Genomic DNA, 19,252 nt, shown 5'->3' with positions numbered 1-19,252 from the left:
TTATGATTTAAGTGCGAAGACCATGATATTTAATAAATAAAAGTATCACACGAAATTTTTAAAAAATGTCCCTTTGTACGTAATTTAAAATCTGAAACCTTTCAGACTTGTATAACGATTTTTGTTCAATGTAATTATTTGGCAAAAGAATGAGTCAGTGGAAGTTGAATTTTTTTTACGTTTTTCCAGAATCGTTTTAAATCAAAGCAAATGTAGGGGAGATTATTTCAAGAATCAATATGGATAAACACACTAAACCCGGAATATTAAATTCTCTTCAGAAAATTAATGATGTGACACTTAGCCCCCCCTTTCCCCAGAGGGAGACCAGTGATCCAAGTTCACCGAACTTGCAACAATCTTTTTCAATGCTCATCAGTTTTTTATATTAAGATTCGAATGATAACAAGAGCACGAGAATTCGAATTTGCTAATGTTTTTGCGATTTGTAGAAATTGAATGGTCCATGCCTAATAAATTACATGCTATTTTTTTTTTAAATCTTGCTTATTGCTTTTTTTTTTTTTAATTTATATAGTTATTTTTCAGCTCAACATTAAAATATATATATATATATATATTTGTTATTTAAAAAGGATTTTTTTTTTTTAAATTTACTGTTAAATGCAGAAGCACAGATGTGATTTCTTCTTTCGCCCCTATCTTTTCTTCTCTGTCTCTCTGTGTATATGAAACACAGCCAGAGAGATAGTTTACAATATAAAACTTTTATTTTCAGTATAACATGGATTTAATTCTGGCTTTATAGCGAGAGAAACTGAATATGTAGCATTCGAAAGTAGCTAAAAAACAGTCTATGCGATCTAACGAAGCATACGTCGAAGGCCGACGTTTCATATTTACCGCGAAATACAGTTAAGTGAAAAAAAAAAAAAAAAAAAAAAAAAAAACACCCTTTGCTTTAAAACGAACAATAAGAAAATAAAAACTTACCCGAAGATTTCGCCGACCTATAAGATGTTGCTTATTCCAGTGCACGCACGGTCTTCGTCAAGTCATTCCATATCCACAACTTGAGCACGCGCCCAATCGAACAGACCGAGAAGTGAGAAAAACCGGCGAACTCAAGGCTGCTGTGGGAATGAATCGTTTCGCGGAGGGAATTTGCCAGAAGAGTTCGCTTCCGGAGTAGGTGGACGCGCGCACCTTTCCGCTCGTCGTCACCCCCTACTTCCGGTAGCTCTTTTGAAGCAGGTGATCTCCACCGGAAGTCCTGAGATTCTCCCACCCACATATATCAAGTATTTGTCGGGTGAGTTCTTTTCCCTTCCCTCCCCCTTTGGTCCATTGTGTGTGCTTCTACCTCATATAAGACCATAGCGAACGGCTCAAGTTCTATGAATCGGATAACACTACCAAATAGAATTAGTAAAGGCGTACAATGTAGGCGGAAATACGCACGCTGGTTAATAAGTCATAAATCCATGCGCAAAGCAGGCCCTCGTATCACTTAGGCTCAAATGATAGTCAGGGCCGCTGTTAGGCTTTCTGTTGCCCGGTACAGTTTCTCTCATTAAACCAAGGGCTGGGCAACCTGAAAGATTGTTGCTTATAATAGTTCAGAAACGCAGTTTGTTTTTCCGTTTATTGAAATTTTGTATGAAATACTCATTTAGCAAGAAAATATTTTTTTTTAATATACATTCTGTTTAATAAAAAATTGGTGCTTGTGGAAATTTGTTCTTTCTTTCGATACATACGTTTTGTTGGTGTCATACACGCGTTTTGCACAAAAATCGTGATTTCCTCCCAAATCTAAGTTTTATTTACCCTCTCTTTTACCAGATTTTAAAAAATTTAAATATAAATTCATTTTAATATTAAGCTTCCCTGTTTTGTAAAATCAATTTTTTAGACTATTTATAGTCATTTATATACTACATCTACGTCAGTAAACAACGATTTAAATGATTGGATTAAAAATACTGACACTGACGGTAGATAATATACTTAGTTAACATATTCCTATTGTTCAGAACTTTACATTAATAAAACTGAACTGATGTATGCAAGATAAGGAACATGTAAAATAAAATTCTAATTTTATTTTGTAATAGCCCCTAAAATCCCTTTTTAATTTGGTGACTTTTTCTTTCAATTCTAAAAATAATTACATACCGATGATAAATATTCATGAACTTTATACTCTTTTTATGAAAATGGTATCAAATTAAAATTTTATGCTGTTAGACATATACTTTTCAATAATTTAACTAACATACATTATTTAACACAACACTTGCATAATTTAACTAACGAATTTTAAAATTTATCAAATATTTTATTTATGTAAGATTATTCAAATTTAATGCAATAATAGTTGAAATTTTCAACTGTTATAAAAATTAATTATTTTGAGAATGGGGCTTAATCCGAAATACGATTAATATCGAAAATTTTTTATTAAAAATAATAATCTAAAAGTGTGCTAAATAATTCTAACTATTGTTACAACACATGAGAAAATTATTAAATATTGTTAAAGAGAAATGTATTACAAAAAAATGATATTTAAAACTACAATGAATAATTATGCTAAGTATGCAATCAATGTTAAGTATTGTATGATGAATAACTGAATGTAAAGAATAAGTGTGAATATCCATGAGTACTTACTTTAAAATAGGAAGTCGTCACTATGATTATGAGGCATTTGGGGGGAAGGGAGTGAATGACCTTGAAATGTCTATTCTAAAGTAACAGACCACCATTTTAACCTTTCTATTTTTACCTTTTCATTGCGGATTGACAAGATGCAAAATTCTCAGATTATTTTAGCCGCGATTATTCTTTAGAAATCGATAGGATCCTGTAAAGTCAGTTTCTGATAGCTCAAGCTGTCCAAACCTCATTCCTAACAACAGCAAGTAAATGGTATCTTTAGAGAAGATTAGCAACTGTCGATTCTCTCCGAAGTGTTACAGAAGACTCACTGTTTTGACAGGTTCCTGATCTGCATCAAAGAGGAACTAGGCGTGGGAAAATCCGGGTATACCGTAGAACGGCAAAAGTACACAGTTGTTACTTCTTCTGTTCAGCAAATTCGGTGGTCACGAGACTTGATGGAAGATAGACGATTGACGTCAATGTAAGCCGTTTGTTGCTAACTCCTTAACTACTTCAATGCACATTCAAGTGTGTTCCAGAGAGCCGCGCCGGACATGCAGTGCCAAAATAACAACAGGCCACTTAAAAGAAATGACAGATAACAATTTATAGAAAGGCCACTATGTAAACAACAAAAGAAGACACCGGGATACACGCCAATAACAACTGTAGGAAATCCTGTTTCTGTGTAGCAAAAAATTCCAGTCTTCTATGATAGGATCTTTAATTTTGTTTATGTAGCTGTTCCATGATTCTTACAAAGCAAGAAAAGGTTACCTACCGAAGGAAAGAGATGTCTGGATGAAGAACCTTCTAAAAGAAACTAAATTCTATTCACGTTACTTACGAAAGAAACCGAATTATTTTATTAGTTTCGAAAATGTTCAAAGAGTTAGAACTATTTATGAGATGGGAAAGTTCGCTAACATCACGGATATAGCGATAACATGATAAATATAACATATCACCGTGATTACGATGAGGAAATTGTGTCATTTATCTGTTTTTCGATATAATCGAACTAAACTCTATTTTACAAGTTGTAATTTTTAGATTAGTAAGCTAAAAATTGCAAATTTCAACTCGATATTAATTTGATTTTTGATATAATTTCAACTTGATATTAATTTGATTTAATGATATTGAAGAATTTAAATTTGGCTAACTCCATTCAGATCATAAAATTTTAACGCCACTCACATAAATGACACCTCATTGAAATATATAAATGAATACTTATTGTTTGATATTTGCCTCTTTTTTCCAAGAAATTTTTCCAATGCGTTTCAAGGATAATAGAATAAATAGAAATGAAATTCACTGCAGAAAATTTGCAAATTTCTGATGTAACCGGCTTTAACCGAACTAGAAATATGATATGTAAACCCAGATGCATAACGCTAATGGCGCAGGCGTTTACACAACGCTTCAGCCAATAATAATTTCAAATTTTGCAAACTAACACTTAAGTAAAAAATCGCGCGAAAGCAAAAATCGCAATTCAATCGTTCTTAACCAAACATCCATTTGAAACTAGAGCATTTGCTTCTCTGCATCTGACTGCAGAAAGTTTACTGTCTACAAATGCAATTTCTTTCATTACATAATAAAAATTTAAATAAATAAAAGAAGGATGTCATTTGGAAATAAAAATCACAGATATATAAAAAACTCGGTAACTGATCAGACAAAATCTCTTTTTAAAAAAGTCTACCAGAGACAAAACAGCAGAATATTTTTACTTACATATAAATACTGATTCTTAATAATGCAGGTAAATGAGAACTAAATTTTCTCGAATCTAATCCGGATTTTTCTCGAATCTTTCGACTTTCTCTAAACTCGAAAAACCTTGCATTATTACTACAATAGAATGCCGCCAGCGGCGGAGCGGTAAAGTCGCGGAACACTGGTAATTCGACATAAGCTCAATTCTTGGTTGTATAGTGTCTTTGCGACATGGGGACACTGTAAATATATGGTGAGCAGAAAGTCCTCTGGTGTTATTTGGTGGTAGAATATTTCATTTAGAAGTGCCTACATAAAAGGCCTTTCTAATAGCCGTAGATAGTTACCGTTACAAAGTTGACAGACATGAAATATGAAAAAATGTGAGGTTCTCGCTCAAAAAATCGACAATTTCAGGGAAGTATTCGCAGTAGGGGGCTGCGTTATTTCAAAAGAGCTCCAAATTGACTCAAATTCGCATTATAGTGCACTATTCAGGTCACTGAACAATTTGTAATATTTTTGACATAAACTATACTAATGTTTAATTCAATTTTCTAAATTTTATATTCTTTGGTTAATTTCATTCCATAATTTTCTTTCACTTTTATTCCGAACTAAATTACTTCTTGATAAGAGTCTTATAAGATCTGTCCTGACTTATGCGTCAGAAACTTGGGCACTGACTTTACGTGATGAGGAAACTTTAGGGATTTTTGAGAGAATGATTTTGCGTCGCATACGTAGTGGAGTCCGTCCGAAGGGATCGTTGAGAAGATCTAACTTTGAGCTATATAAGATCTACAGACAATCTGATGTAGTAAGATTCTTCGAACTATAGAGACTTTAATGAGTTGGTCATCTAGCCAGAATGCATGAAGATCGACATTCTTCACGCAAAAAGACTTTCTGGAAAAAAAAAAAAAAAGTCTTTCTGGGAAAGTCCATGGGAACCAGACCTCGAGTTAGACCTCGCTGAGATGGATCGATAGTGTTGAAAATGACCTAAACATTCTCAAAGTCAAAAACTGGAAAAAGTTGCCAAACGCGGCGATGCCTGGAAAAGGCCAGAGCCGACTTGGGCTGTTTAGCCAATGAAGAAGAAAAACAATTATCATCAATAAATAATGAAAAACTTGTAAGGTTTATCCTAAGTTTATAACAGTTATTTTTTAAGTTAAAGCTTGTAAGGATTATCTTAATTTACATAACAGCTAAATTTTGAGTTAAAGTTACTTTCCTATCCATTCATTTTGGCTGGTGTTCGAGAACATTCTGGGCTAAACCGGTAAGAATTCGTTCCAGAAGGTTCTCCAACCGTCCATGGTACATGGCCAAATGGGCGATTTCTCGCCAAATGCGGCAACCCTGCCTTGCCTTTGCATTTTATGGCAACCCTAAACCTGCTTTGAGAGGAAGCTATCATACCGCGCCTGTACATTTCGTAACAGTATTTTTTGAATCGCGTTTGAATGCAAATGAGGAGAAGTATTTAAATATGAAGTTTTACTGACTTCGTGAGGGAGAAAACCAGTGATTCTGACTAATGCGCGGCCGCCGTTTCAGGCTACTCTCTTTTAAGCTATTATTACGCTCGACCGTACTTTAGGCCCTTGGTAGCATCTCCGTTATTTAGCGCTAAAGGGCTAACTCTGTTAGAATCTTGATAACTTCGGCTATATCTTTTTAGTTAAGATTAGTTAAGTTTAATTTCTTAGTTCCTGAGTTCAAGCCCGAGTATTGTAAAACTCCAAGAAGGAGCTCTGTGAATTTAATTTGGAATAATAAAGGGTATTTAACCCTTCCCAAGTTTTGTTTTCTGTCTCACGAACTCAAGCGATTATTCGCTTACCAGTTCTTAAGATTCTTCAACTTTAACTTAAAATACACAGGTTAGAATCTTACAAGCTTCTTTCCTATCTCTCCTAATTTTAACTTACAAATTCCTTGCCAGAAATTGTTTTTAGAATCGGGTTAAATGCAAATGAGTAGTATTTAAGTCGAAGTTTCACTGACTTCGAGAAAGAGAATCAAAATTCCTGACTAGCCGCGCGTATGCCTTTTGGCCACGTCTCTCTAAGCTGTTACTACGCTCGGCTGTATTAGGGGCCCCTGATAGCTTTGCTAGCTAGTTCGATATTTAGGGGCCAACTAGTTAGATCTGTGTTAGCTTCGACTAAATCTCTTTAGTTAGTTATTACTTAAGTTCTTATTTCTTACACTTTTGAGTTTAAGCCCAAGGGGAGGCTTTGCTGTACGCCTTGAGAAAGGGGCCGATTGTATACCTTTATTTTGAGCAGTAAAGGGTAATTAACCCTTCTTCAGTTTTACGTTTCTGTTTCTGGACTTAAGCGATTATTCATTTAACAGACTAAGAGTTCTCGAGTAAAGTTCACATGAGGCATTCGCAGAATCAAAATGGTCTTACCACATGATAACGAGCTCATAAAATAAGTGGAATAATTAAAGGCACTGTTGATACAGAAGTATATACTAGGAAACTGTAATAGATGCAAAATAAGAAGCACAGAACAGCACAACTTCTGTGTCGTATTATTGCATATGATGGCCGCTGGGCATTATCCGGCGAGCAGTAACCGTAATTATAAAATGGGATGGCGGAATTGCTAGTTTCTTCGAGACTCTTATAAACGTTGTGCGCTAGCTAGTGATAGATAGCGCGTATCATCTTCCGGAGGCAGAGGCTTTAATCCGTGTAAGGCAGTCAGTCTGCTAGACTGCAAGGCAACGGAGCCCCTGTTCTCTGGTGTATAATAATAATAATAATAGATAGCGCGTATCTGAAAAGAATACCCAGTTTTTCACGAATTGTGTTGCCTGAACACATTTATCGCTGCAAAACTCTTTCCCATAGTAAAGGGTAAAAATGAAAAATCCAGATATTAGGTGATCGATCAGGAGATGTGACGAAAAACTGGGAAAGCTAGAAGCTATGCTGTTATCATTTTAATGACCAATATATATTGGTACCTTAGCATACGTCTGGTTTGAAATACGCCCAACCTGGTTTGGACGGGAAATTTTTTGTTTTCTATATGGCATTCATTTGGAATACGACTCGAATTCAATCAATCACGACTACACAGACTACCCTCGTTTATCGCTTTTGAGACAATGTTACGACCGCAAATGAGCCTTTTGCCAGTATTCAGTACACAACCTAGCTAGAACTGTGAATTATCAAGAGAGTTTGTGTTTTTTCGCGTAATATTTTTGTAAATTCACTAAGAATGAATTTTAGGAAAGTTAGTGATAACAGTCAAGCAACGAAGAATATTGTTAGGATCGGCAGGGTGTTGAAACGTATGGCGATAGCATGCGTTTCCGGTACTTGGCTATTGCTTACTGTATGCCGAGTACGAAGTTCTCTGCTACTGTGAAAAACGAAAACGCTACTAAATCCGCTGATGTTGCAAAGAGGGTTAAATTGATTCCCAAACAGAAATAGGAGACGTTAGAGCACTTTCAAAAATTGCTTTTGAGATGGACAGTAGAAAAATATTTATGTGCAGTCTTTCTTTTATGATTTATGTAAAGTATGGAGCGGATTAATGACGTATACCGAGGCACCACTTCTGACGAAGGCTGAGTCGCTATGAAAGTAGGGCGGGACATGAATCATGAATATGGATGGATGTTGCACTTACCGTCCAAGTAGGGAGGCTGGCTGGCAGTCACTGGCGTGGCGGGATTAGTACCATTCATGACAGGCGTTACTTTCTGTTCCCTCAGTGGGGCATAACAGGGGTCGTGTTGGAAGAATTCATCCAAATCCGGCATGCAGACTGCTTCGTACATATTGGAAGGGATGCTTTCCAGATTTCCACCCGTTCGTCCTGCGTCGACGTCTGGAAGAGGGGAATGTTTCTTTAATACATAAAATTAAACACAAGCGTGGCGTAATTCATGCCAGATACATAAATGCATATATACGTACAAAAACGAATACTTTCAGAACGTTGAAATTTTGTATATGGGACTGCTATAACATGTAGCTGTGCACCTCCCTTTTTGGTTGCAATCGGTCGCATTGTTTTTATGTTCCGATTAAGGATTTTATGCCTCTAGTTAATTTGCATGCAATAGTTGTACAATTATCAACAATTTAAGACTGTTCAAGCGCTACTAAGCCTAACGGAGCAGCCATTTGTTTACATTTAAAACTTAGCAGAATAGTGAATTAAGTCCTTTTCTGCACCTTCAGTGTCTTTTTGCCGAGTGGCACCAAAAGTACACTTTCAGTTGTGTGCACCAAAAAATCTGCCTTCTTGCCGGCTGGCCGAATTGCTTGTTTTTGCGTAGACGCTTTAATTGTTAAAAAAAAAAAAAAAAAAAAAAAAAAAAAAAACAACTGAAAGGTTTTACATTTTAAATGACGTCCAAAGGGGCGTTTTTTTAACGTTTTGTGTGTTACCTTTATTTATTAAATATCATGTTCTTGGCACTTAAACCATAAAATTCAGTTCAACTGCAATGTCGCTAAATAATTTTAAAATGAGTCTATCTTTACAATTTCCGATACACAGTTCCGCGCGCGCTGGAGATAAAAATGTTTTGTTCCCCTCTCCCCCCCGTAGAGTGTTGCCATTGCTCGCTTTGAAATCCTTGAGTTTGTTAATCAAAAATTTGGTAAAGTTTTACAAAATATGAAACGGATGATAAAACAAATTCCAAATTTCAAAATTGGTCTTCCACATGCCCATATTCGTGGAAGGATAACGTCATTCAAAATTCGATGGCTCCATGTACCGTTGTTTGATCCCAATGCGAGAAATATACATACATTTATGCAGATTTCTCATTATTTAATTTCTTCAAATATAATGTAGGACTCTAACATTCGGTAGCAACAGTTTGAAAAGTGAAACGGACATTTTTAGTGATTCAACGCAAAATCGCAAAACGAAAACAATAGTCCTTCAGGGACAAAGCCCCTTTGGATTAAAAAAAAAAAAAAAAAAAAAAATACTGCTTTTAACTAAATTTGGTGTTTTATGCTTTTCTATGTTTTTAAATTTTTAATGAAATGTTTTGAGTGTTTATGTATTTTTGCCTTGCCGCCAAGTGAGAACTGAATTAATTGAATGAGAAATATATCTCTAACGAAATTCGAGGAAATACGTTTAAATGAAATACAGCAAAAAGTGTGTATAATTTAATAGTCCTAACAAAGAAGTCATGTGGTGTCCTCATTAGATTTTTTAAACAAGATTTATTGAAATTATTAAATGTAATCTGTTTTATTAAATGTAATCTCCGAAATTTTAAGAAATGACTTAAGAACTAACTCATTCTTTCCGAGAGATTACAAAAAAGAACTCTACGGAAAAAATCAGAAATCGGCCCAGTATCTGCCAGATATTGTAATGTTAAATATTAATATATATTCTTATTAGAATTTCTTTTGAAGTTACCAGCAATTTATGCATAACTACGTTTCATTCGTTATGGTCTTACAGCAACCACGTCCTTCGGAAAGTAGTATGTTCTTAGTATAACTGCGTCCTTCTAAAATTAAATTACTCGCGTAATTTTTAGACGGTAAAATTAGGAATAAATAGGCGAGAAATAAATGTACAAATAAATGTGTATAAATGTAAGATAGAAAATATGAACGCATACTACTAAGTTTAATTTTGCAATAGCGCCATTATTCTTCATTTTACCTTGAGTACTTCCCTTTTCTGTTCTAAATACAGTAAAATTCGTAATATAGCAATCTAATCTGCTTCATTTTAAAATTAATTCGCGTCTTAAGTAATGCTGCAATGCAAACACCTCTTATCCGATCACCGAATAAGATGTCTATTCAAACCAAAACTTTTATATTTCTCCCATGCGTTTCCTGGTTCATCATGCACTTTCCCGCTCGCCCCAATCAAAATAACACGTCGCCGCTACCTTCTGTTTATCATCCACTATATGCCTCACGACGTATAAGCTTCCAAAAATTGTGGGGTGCTTATTGCGCAAAATAACGATGTGTCGATCTGATTATGCGTTTAAAGAATAGCATTATCGAGTAATAGAATTATGTCGAATATACGGCTGCGTCTGTCCGCAAGTGTCATCCTTCTGTTTACACAATAAACCAGCTCTAATATATTATATACTCATATACATTTAGAGCTAAAACTGGAAATTTAATATTTTGTTCCTGCTTTCAATTTTATATTTTTACAGTCTAGAATGGGAAAAATTAAAATTTCGCATATTTTAAATATTATAGATTTTATATATTTTAAATATTACTGATCAGGGGTGGCTAAACTTCACAACAGGAAGAGTTCGAAGACAGAGCCACAAGTCGGTTTTCGCAAAAGCCACGTCTATAATAATCCATAATATAGTTAGATATGGAGGCTCTATTAGTGAAAGCTCGGATCGCATTTTGCTTTCGCATAATCAAACACTAGCTTGGACTGAAAATTTGATTCCACTGTCGGTGTCAACAGAAGGCAAGGCATAGACGGTCATCTCTTCCGATACACATACACACGTCAAGCGTGGAGCTTCCGAGCATTCCAAAACTCTCACCAACCCCATCAGAAACTCGGAGATGGAAAGAAAGGACCAGAAATGATTGGGGAATGAGTAATCCCACGTAGAGGTAGTGAATGAAGAAAATGGAGAGCGTAACAATTGGGCAAGAGAGGGATAGAGAGCTTGCGACACAGGGCGACAGACAATAATTATTGTGTTTCTGTGTGTGGAAGGCCGAATCCAGCGATTGCGATCTTGACTTATTACAACGCTAAATGCACCGCCCTTTTCTGACAACGACGGGAGAACAAAGAAGTTTTCTTTTCTTTCTTTTTTAGCTTCTTTATTTGACTTCTTACGAGATGTACGCTAGTTCTCCCCCCCCCCGCAACCAATCTCTTTAACAGTTGCTTTATTAAAGTTTTATTCTGGCCGGCGTTCGTGGCAGCAGGCGCATGACCCAGTCAGCGAGCTGGCTTATTAATCTGAGCGCCGATGTGTTAGAAGGCGTCCCATGGAGATGCATTCGCATTAAGTGGCTAAGCTTGTTCGGATCGCGTAGATAACTCCTGTGATGTTATCCTCCTGAATGTCAGTCTATACGGATACTGAATTTCAAAATGGTCTCGGCAGAGTCGGATTAAGCATCAAGCAAAATAAGCACGTGCTTAGGTTATCGAAGAAATGTGGCATCGCAAACTTAGGGACTAAGGAAAGGAGGCACCACAAACATTCCCCGTTGGGTGTAGCTAACCAAGACTCTGAGAGAAGAAATGGGGAGAAAAAACAGGCGTAAATGTCAGAAACCGTAGCTAGGGTTTTCAGCCCCCAGGGATGACTGAAAATTTTGCGGCCTCTTCTGTTTGCCAAGAATGAAAAACATTTGATTTTAAAATTTCAATTTGCCAATTAAAATCGTTAATTTGCTCCCCGTGGTAGCTGCGCCCGGGGACGGATGTTCTCCCAGCTACGTCACTGGTAAATGTATGTGAAGCACCAAAACCTTTTAAGACCTTAGTTCTTCTAGTCTTAACACGTCGTTGGGTGTAACAGTAATGTTCATAGGGGATCGCCAATGTGTTAGCGTCGATAGTAACATGGATGATAGACATCGGTTTGTGACTTCAGTCTGTTGGTTTAAAATTAGTACACCCCCGATTCTCTAACGAATCGAATAGTGCGTAAATGAAAATGACCTTAATGCTTAACATTAAATTAAAATGACCAACTAACATTTCATTTTCCTGTCCAAGGTTCAACTCTTGTTTTCAATTGCAATCATCTGAATCGATTTTTTTCCCCCCTTCCCATGTGTTAGAACTGATGTTAAGTCTCATCAAGCGCAAGCAAAGAACTCAACTTTTTTAACTGCTTGATGTTCTCTCTCAGATTGCTTTGTATTAACTCTCATTTTTGAAAACATTACTTGTAAACGTAAACATGGATCAAATAAGCGCAGTCACGCCACACACAATTTGTTTTTTCTTCGCCCTCTTTTTTTCTAACCCCATTTGTTTCTCTACGCCTTTCTGAATCGTATTAACCAAAATGCTGATGTCACTGCTAACGCTAAAATAATGCCTACAGTAACAATAATAACTAAAGAGGTAACTCACGCCTTAAATCTCATTCATCTCATAATACCTTAAAATTAAAATAAAAATAGTCGGCAAAATGGGAGTCATAAAATTAGACCATAATAATAAGGCTTATAACATCCTATGGATTATACTATTGGAATCTTAAAATTCGCAATTTTAGATATATAAAAATAACATTTTACTTATTATACTTTACAAATAGTTGCCAACCACAGCTTCAAAACAATGAATGATTAAATTGAACATTTTCATTTTTCCTGGGGCTTCGAATATTCAGTTAGTATTTTTGTGTTTTTGTTCATATGAACTTTCACATATACTTCCTTCATATGTACTTTGCAAATATACATGTCAGACTATTCTGCGGTTAAAAAAAAGAAAAAAAAAATTGAAGTGGTAACTAATTTTACAGGTGAAGAGACGATTGCTACGAATATTGTCATCATTCAGACACTTTTAACAATTTGTATCCCAAATATAAATAAGATAGCGAATATAAAAAAAAGTATGACAACACTTAACACTCTGTAAACGTGAACATTGATTAGCTGATTGTTCCATGGCATACACACTTTTTTTTCGCTTTGCTTTTTCTACTTAGTTTACGGTCTTAAAAGATGTATCGTCGTCACCAAACAGCCTGTAGTTCCCCCCCCCCATGTGAACTGAGACTGTAATTTAAGACATCATTTATTCCTTTATTTATTTATTCCTCCCCACCCTTGTTCGAACAACAATCTACTGTTGTAATATTTTGATATTTTTCAGTTTCAACCCTATGACTTTCAAAAAAAGACAAAAAAGGATGTAGAAAGAAATGACAGTTTTATTGTTAAAATAGTAGTTACTCAGTTTACATCTAATGTTCTTCATTACTGAACATTATGTTTTCTAAGCTGGCACGAATAACTACTTTTTTTTATTTAAAAAGAGTTGTGAAAAACTCGGAAAAGGTTTTTTAAAAAAATTTATTTCCTCGAGGGGTTAAGACTGCAGTCTACATTTTCAAATAGACACCCATTCTAACAAAAACTAAGGGATACCATTTTGCTGCAATGATTCAACTGACATTGAAAAATCTTGCGTAGAAACTAAATTTAGTATCGTCCTACAAGTCCAAAACTATAAGGGAAATTTACAAGTTTATTTACGCGGCTAACGCAGTGTCGATCGTACGCTTGGTGACAACTTTGTTATAAATATGCGTTAATCCTTCTCGTCGTTATTACAACTTTATCAAAATTTTTATTTTATCGTTGTCAATCGTATGCGAGTAACTAGTCTTGGCCGTATATCGGTGTTGGTTCTGCACAGTGTCAATCCAATACTATCGTTTCGAAAATATTGCATTAGTAATGCTATGGATGGAACTGGAGATGATATTATTCCCAAAGCTGATAAAGAAGATGTTAATGATGAATTGGAAGATAATGGCATTCACTCGGATTTGCATCTAGCACACACAAACTTTCCTGAATTTCTAGACAATTCCTAACCTGGCACTGAGGAAGTTTATTCATGTATAAAAACAACGACTACATTACCTCTTTGAAGGCGATCTAGATGTTCCCAGAGTATTTCTCCGACGTAAGGGGGCGCTAAAGAGAGAAAAACATCTTTCCCGAGTGAGCAAATATCCTTCCCTTTCATCCTGAAATTATGCGCGTTCACACCTTCTAAATTGAACTCTCGAATGGCCCAGTCCAGCCAGCGGGTCACGTCCATTTCGTTCCATAACCTCGGATCTGGAAAAGACAAAAAAGAGACACTTTGCAATGAATAACTTCGTCATTCGATGACATTGCATTGTTTCGTAGGTGTGATTACACTTTAAGCGGCATTCGATGCATAGACCACCCTCCATTTATGCGAGCTTTACAACCATTAGCTCCGTAACAGCGTCGGAAAGGTTTCCAAGAGGTTGACCTTGACTTTTTTTCTCAAACGAGAGTCGGGAATGGTGTAAGTACGAGATCGTTACTTAATGTGAGAATATGACACGGAAATGGAAATATGATTCGATTCTGTACTGCTCGAAATTACACCATATCGATAAATGTGTTTATACAATTGCCAAAAATGATTTCGAATCAAATGTTTCAATTGGCGTAATTCGAATTGTGGTATTTTTAGGTTGAAAAATTTGTAACGTTCCAATACATTTTTAGGTTCCGTAAAATTAAAATTATATCGTTTAAATGGCTTTTAACCGCAGTTTTCAATGGCTGGCGTAAATGGCATTTAATAACATTTAAACTCTGACAAATAAACATTAATAGTAGTGATACGGTAGAAATCGCATCAGGGCCTTTCCTAGCGGTGGGTGGAGCGCATAAAAGTACGCGGGCGGCGAAAAGCAGGAGAGGTCAGACTCTCTCGATCCACGTTTAAATATTTAAAATTCATTAAATTCATTGTTAGCACTTGTCATATGAAAGTACTTTTTAAACAACTTGTCATATGTAAGTACTTAGTGAGTATGAAATAAAAATTTTATTAATCATTGAGCATTCTTTTTTTTTTAATTTTGGGGCGGCAATCTATAGGAAAGACGCGGGCAGCCAATGGCCTAGGAACGTCGCTGCATCGGTTAATGTGATTGGGGTTACTGTTATCATTCGGATACTCTAATCAAATTGCCGAAGTCCCTCTCGTTTGGTATACGAAAAGATGATAATACTTCGCTTATTGGGATCCACATTTCGGTTAATGTTGTCAAAATATTATAGAATAAATTTTTCAAGTCGAAGTAAAATCGCCAAAAAAGTTCAAAATAAATTTTTAAATTTTCCAGATGATTGAAAAATGTCACCCATTAAGAAAACATCTTGGCTACGTCAACAAACTGCTTGGGTTTTACTTTAGTCAACCATTTAAAAAATTAGGCAAAAAAGAAACTTTTGTTTAGTTTGGAGCAAGTTTTTAATAGCTCTGCTGATTTCGTGAACGATTAAACACATCAGGTTTCTTTTCTTCAGACAGAAAACATATCCCAGAGGCTTTCTGATACAAATCCAAGCACATCCTGTCAAAAACGTTTTGAAGAATGTAAAGCAGTGAATTCCATATAAATGCTGATGTACGCCCCCCCCCCGAGTATTAAAGATTAGGGGATACGACATTTTTGTCAAATAATTTCCAGAAACATTAGACAGAGTTCATTAATGAACTTTTGCATGGAGCTTGCAGACAATCCTCTAGCAAAGATTTTTTTCCTAGTTAAAATGTTGTGAAAATAAGTAAATATGGTTACTACTTATTAGTCCAAAGAGGCTTTGTCCCTGAAGGAATCTTGTTTTCGTTTTGCGATTGTGCGTGGAAAACTTTAAAAGGCTGTATCACTTTTCAAATCGTTGCAACCCAATACTATCGCCCTGTAGTATATTTGAAGAAATTAAATAATGAAGAATCTGCATGAATGTATGTTTGTTTCTCGCATTGTGATAAAACAACAGTAACTAAAGCCATCCAATTTTGAATGACGTAATCCTACTGCGAATATGGGCATCTGAAAGCCCAAATTTTAAATTTGGAATTTGTTTTATGATCGATTTTGCATTTTGTAAAACTTTAACGAATTTTGATTAACAAACTCAACGACTAAAAAGCGAGCAATGGCAATACGCTACGGGGGGGAACAGCCTTTTTATCCCCAGCGCGCGGATCTGTGTATCCAAGTGCTCATATTAAAATTATTTTGCGACATTGCTGTTGAAGTGAATTTTATGGGTGGCTCCAGAAAGCGTCACGAGACATCAGTTTCTTTGCCACCGCTTGTTGACAATTACCAATTCCGTTTGGCTGCGTCTACGACTGAAAAGTCCGTCCGTGTAGAGGTATGTCAAAGGCGGTCAAATACCCTACTGGAGAAGGAGTGTCTGGGGGTATGCAGCTGGTCGTCTTCAGCTGCTATTCGCAGAGGAATCTTCTTCTTTCGGCTATTGTTTGAAAATAGGCGTCTAGTGGTAGTTTATTAAAGATGACGTCATCACCCGAATAAGCCTTTACTCCGCAATAAAAAATTCCACCATTTGTTATGATTTAAAAAAATAAAATATTGGATTCCGCGCATAAGTAACTGCATAACTGACCATTTATTAAAAGAATGTAGAGAAAGCATAACGGAAATCCGACAGAAATTCAGATTTTAATTTCCTTAATTCCCCATGGACAAATAGAAAATTTTCCGATCAATCTCAATGAACTAAATATCAAATTAAGTATTAAGAAGGTGAGTAATTTTATATCTTTATTTCAAAATATAATGCCATGATTAAGAACGGTATAAAATTAATTAATTTTATTCATTACTGTGAAGCAAATGAAACAATATATATATATATATAACTTGAAGTAAATTAAGAGAATGTTTTAAATGATGCGCGTGTGTTAGAAGCAATATAGAAATAAACTTTAATTTAGATCAAAGAAGAAATATAAAAATGTAAAAATATGAATATCTGGAATCACAGGCATTGATGAAAAGTATTTTTGAATAGTTTCTCATTTTTTGAAGTATAAATTTATAGCACGAGGAATATGTCCTTAATTTGAGTTTCCAAAGCACTAGTCTGAAGAAAATTTGGAAATGGATTCCGAGGGTTTTACTTAGAAAGATTTAAAAAAATTACGTTATTTCTAAACGCTTTGGAAAAAGCAACATAATATATATATATATATGTGTGTGTGTAAAGAAAGAAATTTAGAACCAATTTTTCACAAAAAACAGAAAACGAAATTCAATCCTACGTAGATTTTGCGATGGTGTATTTCAATTTTTTTTAAAACATTTACAAAATTCTGATTCTACATTTATAGAGGTTTTTTTTTTAATTTAATAATTTGAATTCCTTTTTTGGGTCTTTGTGAAAAATTGGTTCTAAGTTTCTTTCTTTATGTATTTACTGATTAATTTTCAGCAGCATAATGCGCGAAAATTCTTGGAATAATTATATATTTTTATTTATTAAAAAGAAATTGTGTTTATATATAAACATAATAATAGGCTTTAAAAAAAAACACCTACTAAATTCATTTTGCGCTATAGCTGCAGGATTGAAATAAAATAAACTTGCAGCATCTATAGTTAATATTAAATTGGAATCAAAGCGAGGCAATTCCTCAAAAATATTAATAATTGCAACCGTGTATAAGAGGTTTAACACAATATCTAAACAAATCAAAATTAAAATAAGAATTCATAGTAAACCAAATATGTATATGATATTTTAATGCATAAGAGGAAACCCGACACTTTTAATTTCCGGCAGTCGTCATGGCTGAGGGTGAAAGGCATGAAGATGAAGCTAGACCAAACTGAGCTCGAAGTATCACAATATTAATTTTCACGCATAAATCAAATCATTTCTTTGGCAGACAAGTTACTTTTCGATCATAGTTGAATACAATAAAGTGTAATTTATTATGTTCACAGGTTAAAATGTCCGACGTCATCTTCGACAGGAAAGCATAGAAGTGCAGAGATGTTTGCGGGGCAGAAGTTAGCAAAAGGAATGACGTAATTGTTCGCAAAGCAGTATTTATACAACGTACAGTCTGTCTGTCATAAGAAAAGCCCTCGCCAGTTAGTCTGCAGCTGTCTGTTGCTGTAGAAACGAGGCTTGACACAATTTTCCGTAATGAGAGTCTTGAATAATAATAATAAACTCTTTTTCCCTCAGCCAACAGTTGCAAAAAAACAAAATAACAATAAAGCAACCGTTGGTTCGTGCCTATTTGAAATATACTAGCCCTGTTACTATAGCGACCACGACCCGCCAGACTCTATGGCGGGAACTGTTCTTCTCGTAGACAGATAGAATGTGCATATGTAGAGCTAAGCCGCAATTGGTTAATTTTAGGTTATAGATTTTGCAAGCAGCATTATGTAACTTGGAAAGATCTCGAATTTGGGAGAAAAAAAATTAACTTAAAGAGAAGAACATCAAATTCAGAATAGTCAATTTTGAGGTCAATTTATCATTTCTTAGCGCAGCCATATTTTATAGTATCTTACATATATGTGTAATAAAAAAGGATTTTGGCGATATTGTTCGTGTAAAACTTAAAAGGTTTAATACGTAATGAAGGGCAAGAATTTTGATGGCGTAGAATGCTCAAATGCCGATCCACAATGAATAGGAAACCTGGCAGCCGAGGCGCATTAAATTTCCGTTTTATTTCAGTAAACATGTTGCGGCCACAAACAATTTGCTACGTTATTTGTGCCTATTTCAAAATGTTTGCATTTTTTATATCTTTATGTTGAGAAACAGTAGCAGATCTGAAGAGTTGCCTAGTGAGTGCTTTTTGTTTAAGATGGAATCTTAATTCAGACTGAGTTAGTTTTGGTTCTCAATGCATTTTGATCGGATAATTAATACAGCTGTAAAATTATTATTGGTTGTTTGAGTTCAATTTACATCATCTGAATTATGTAAGAGTCATATGACATGGATTAGTCTCGAAATGACGCAGTCCAAAGACATATTACTATTTTGAAACTAGAGAAGGGAAATAAATTTACGCTGCTAAATTATAATAGAAGCATCGGCAATCTGTTAAGCTTATTCCATGTCATCTTATTACATACACATATAGATATGGAAAAAATTATTAAATTTAACTGGAACCAACTGGCAACAGACCTTTAAATTCATAAATTTTAATTAAACACATCTCCACTTCAAAGATTCGCTTTGCACCACTTTGCGTCAATCTTCGGCATGTTATGCCACACTTTCCCTGCAATTTCTTTGCACTTAAACATCTTTATCTCAATCGCTGAGCAC

The 19,252-nt window shown here is 35.1% G+C and overlaps 1 protein-coding gene across 6 annotated transcripts in view; it reads right to left on the bottom strand.

Moving 5' to 3' along the window:
- LOC118195605 (protein c-ets-1-A-like) overlaps positions 1 to 19,252 on the bottom strand; it is a 406,827-nt gene that overhangs the window by 54,563 nt on the left and 333,012 nt on the right. For 5 of the 6 annotated variants that reach the window (XM_085813546.1, XM_085813547.1, XM_085813550.1 and 2 more), the window contains 2 exons: positions 14,006 to 14,206; positions 8,025 to 8,225 (listed from right to left, as the gene is read on the bottom strand). In XM_085813546.1, coding sequence (XP_085669672.1) covers positions 8,025 to 8,225; positions 14,006 to 14,206 — 402 coding nt within the window. The remainder of the gene's footprint in view (positions 1 to 8,024; positions 8,226 to 14,005; positions 14,207 to 19,252) is intronic. The other variant, XM_085813551.1, reaches the window with a different exon arrangement.

The sequence above is a fragment of the Stegodyphus dumicola genome, chromosome 3 (genome assembly GCF_044657685.1).
Source record: "Stegodyphus dumicola isolate Sdum_Otavi_A_Nest chromosome 3, ASM4465768v1".
Lineage (NCBI taxonomy): Eukaryota > Metazoa > Arthropoda > Arachnida > Araneae > Eresidae > Stegodyphus > Stegodyphus dumicola.
This window is presented reverse-complemented; position numbering and strand designations above follow the sequence as displayed.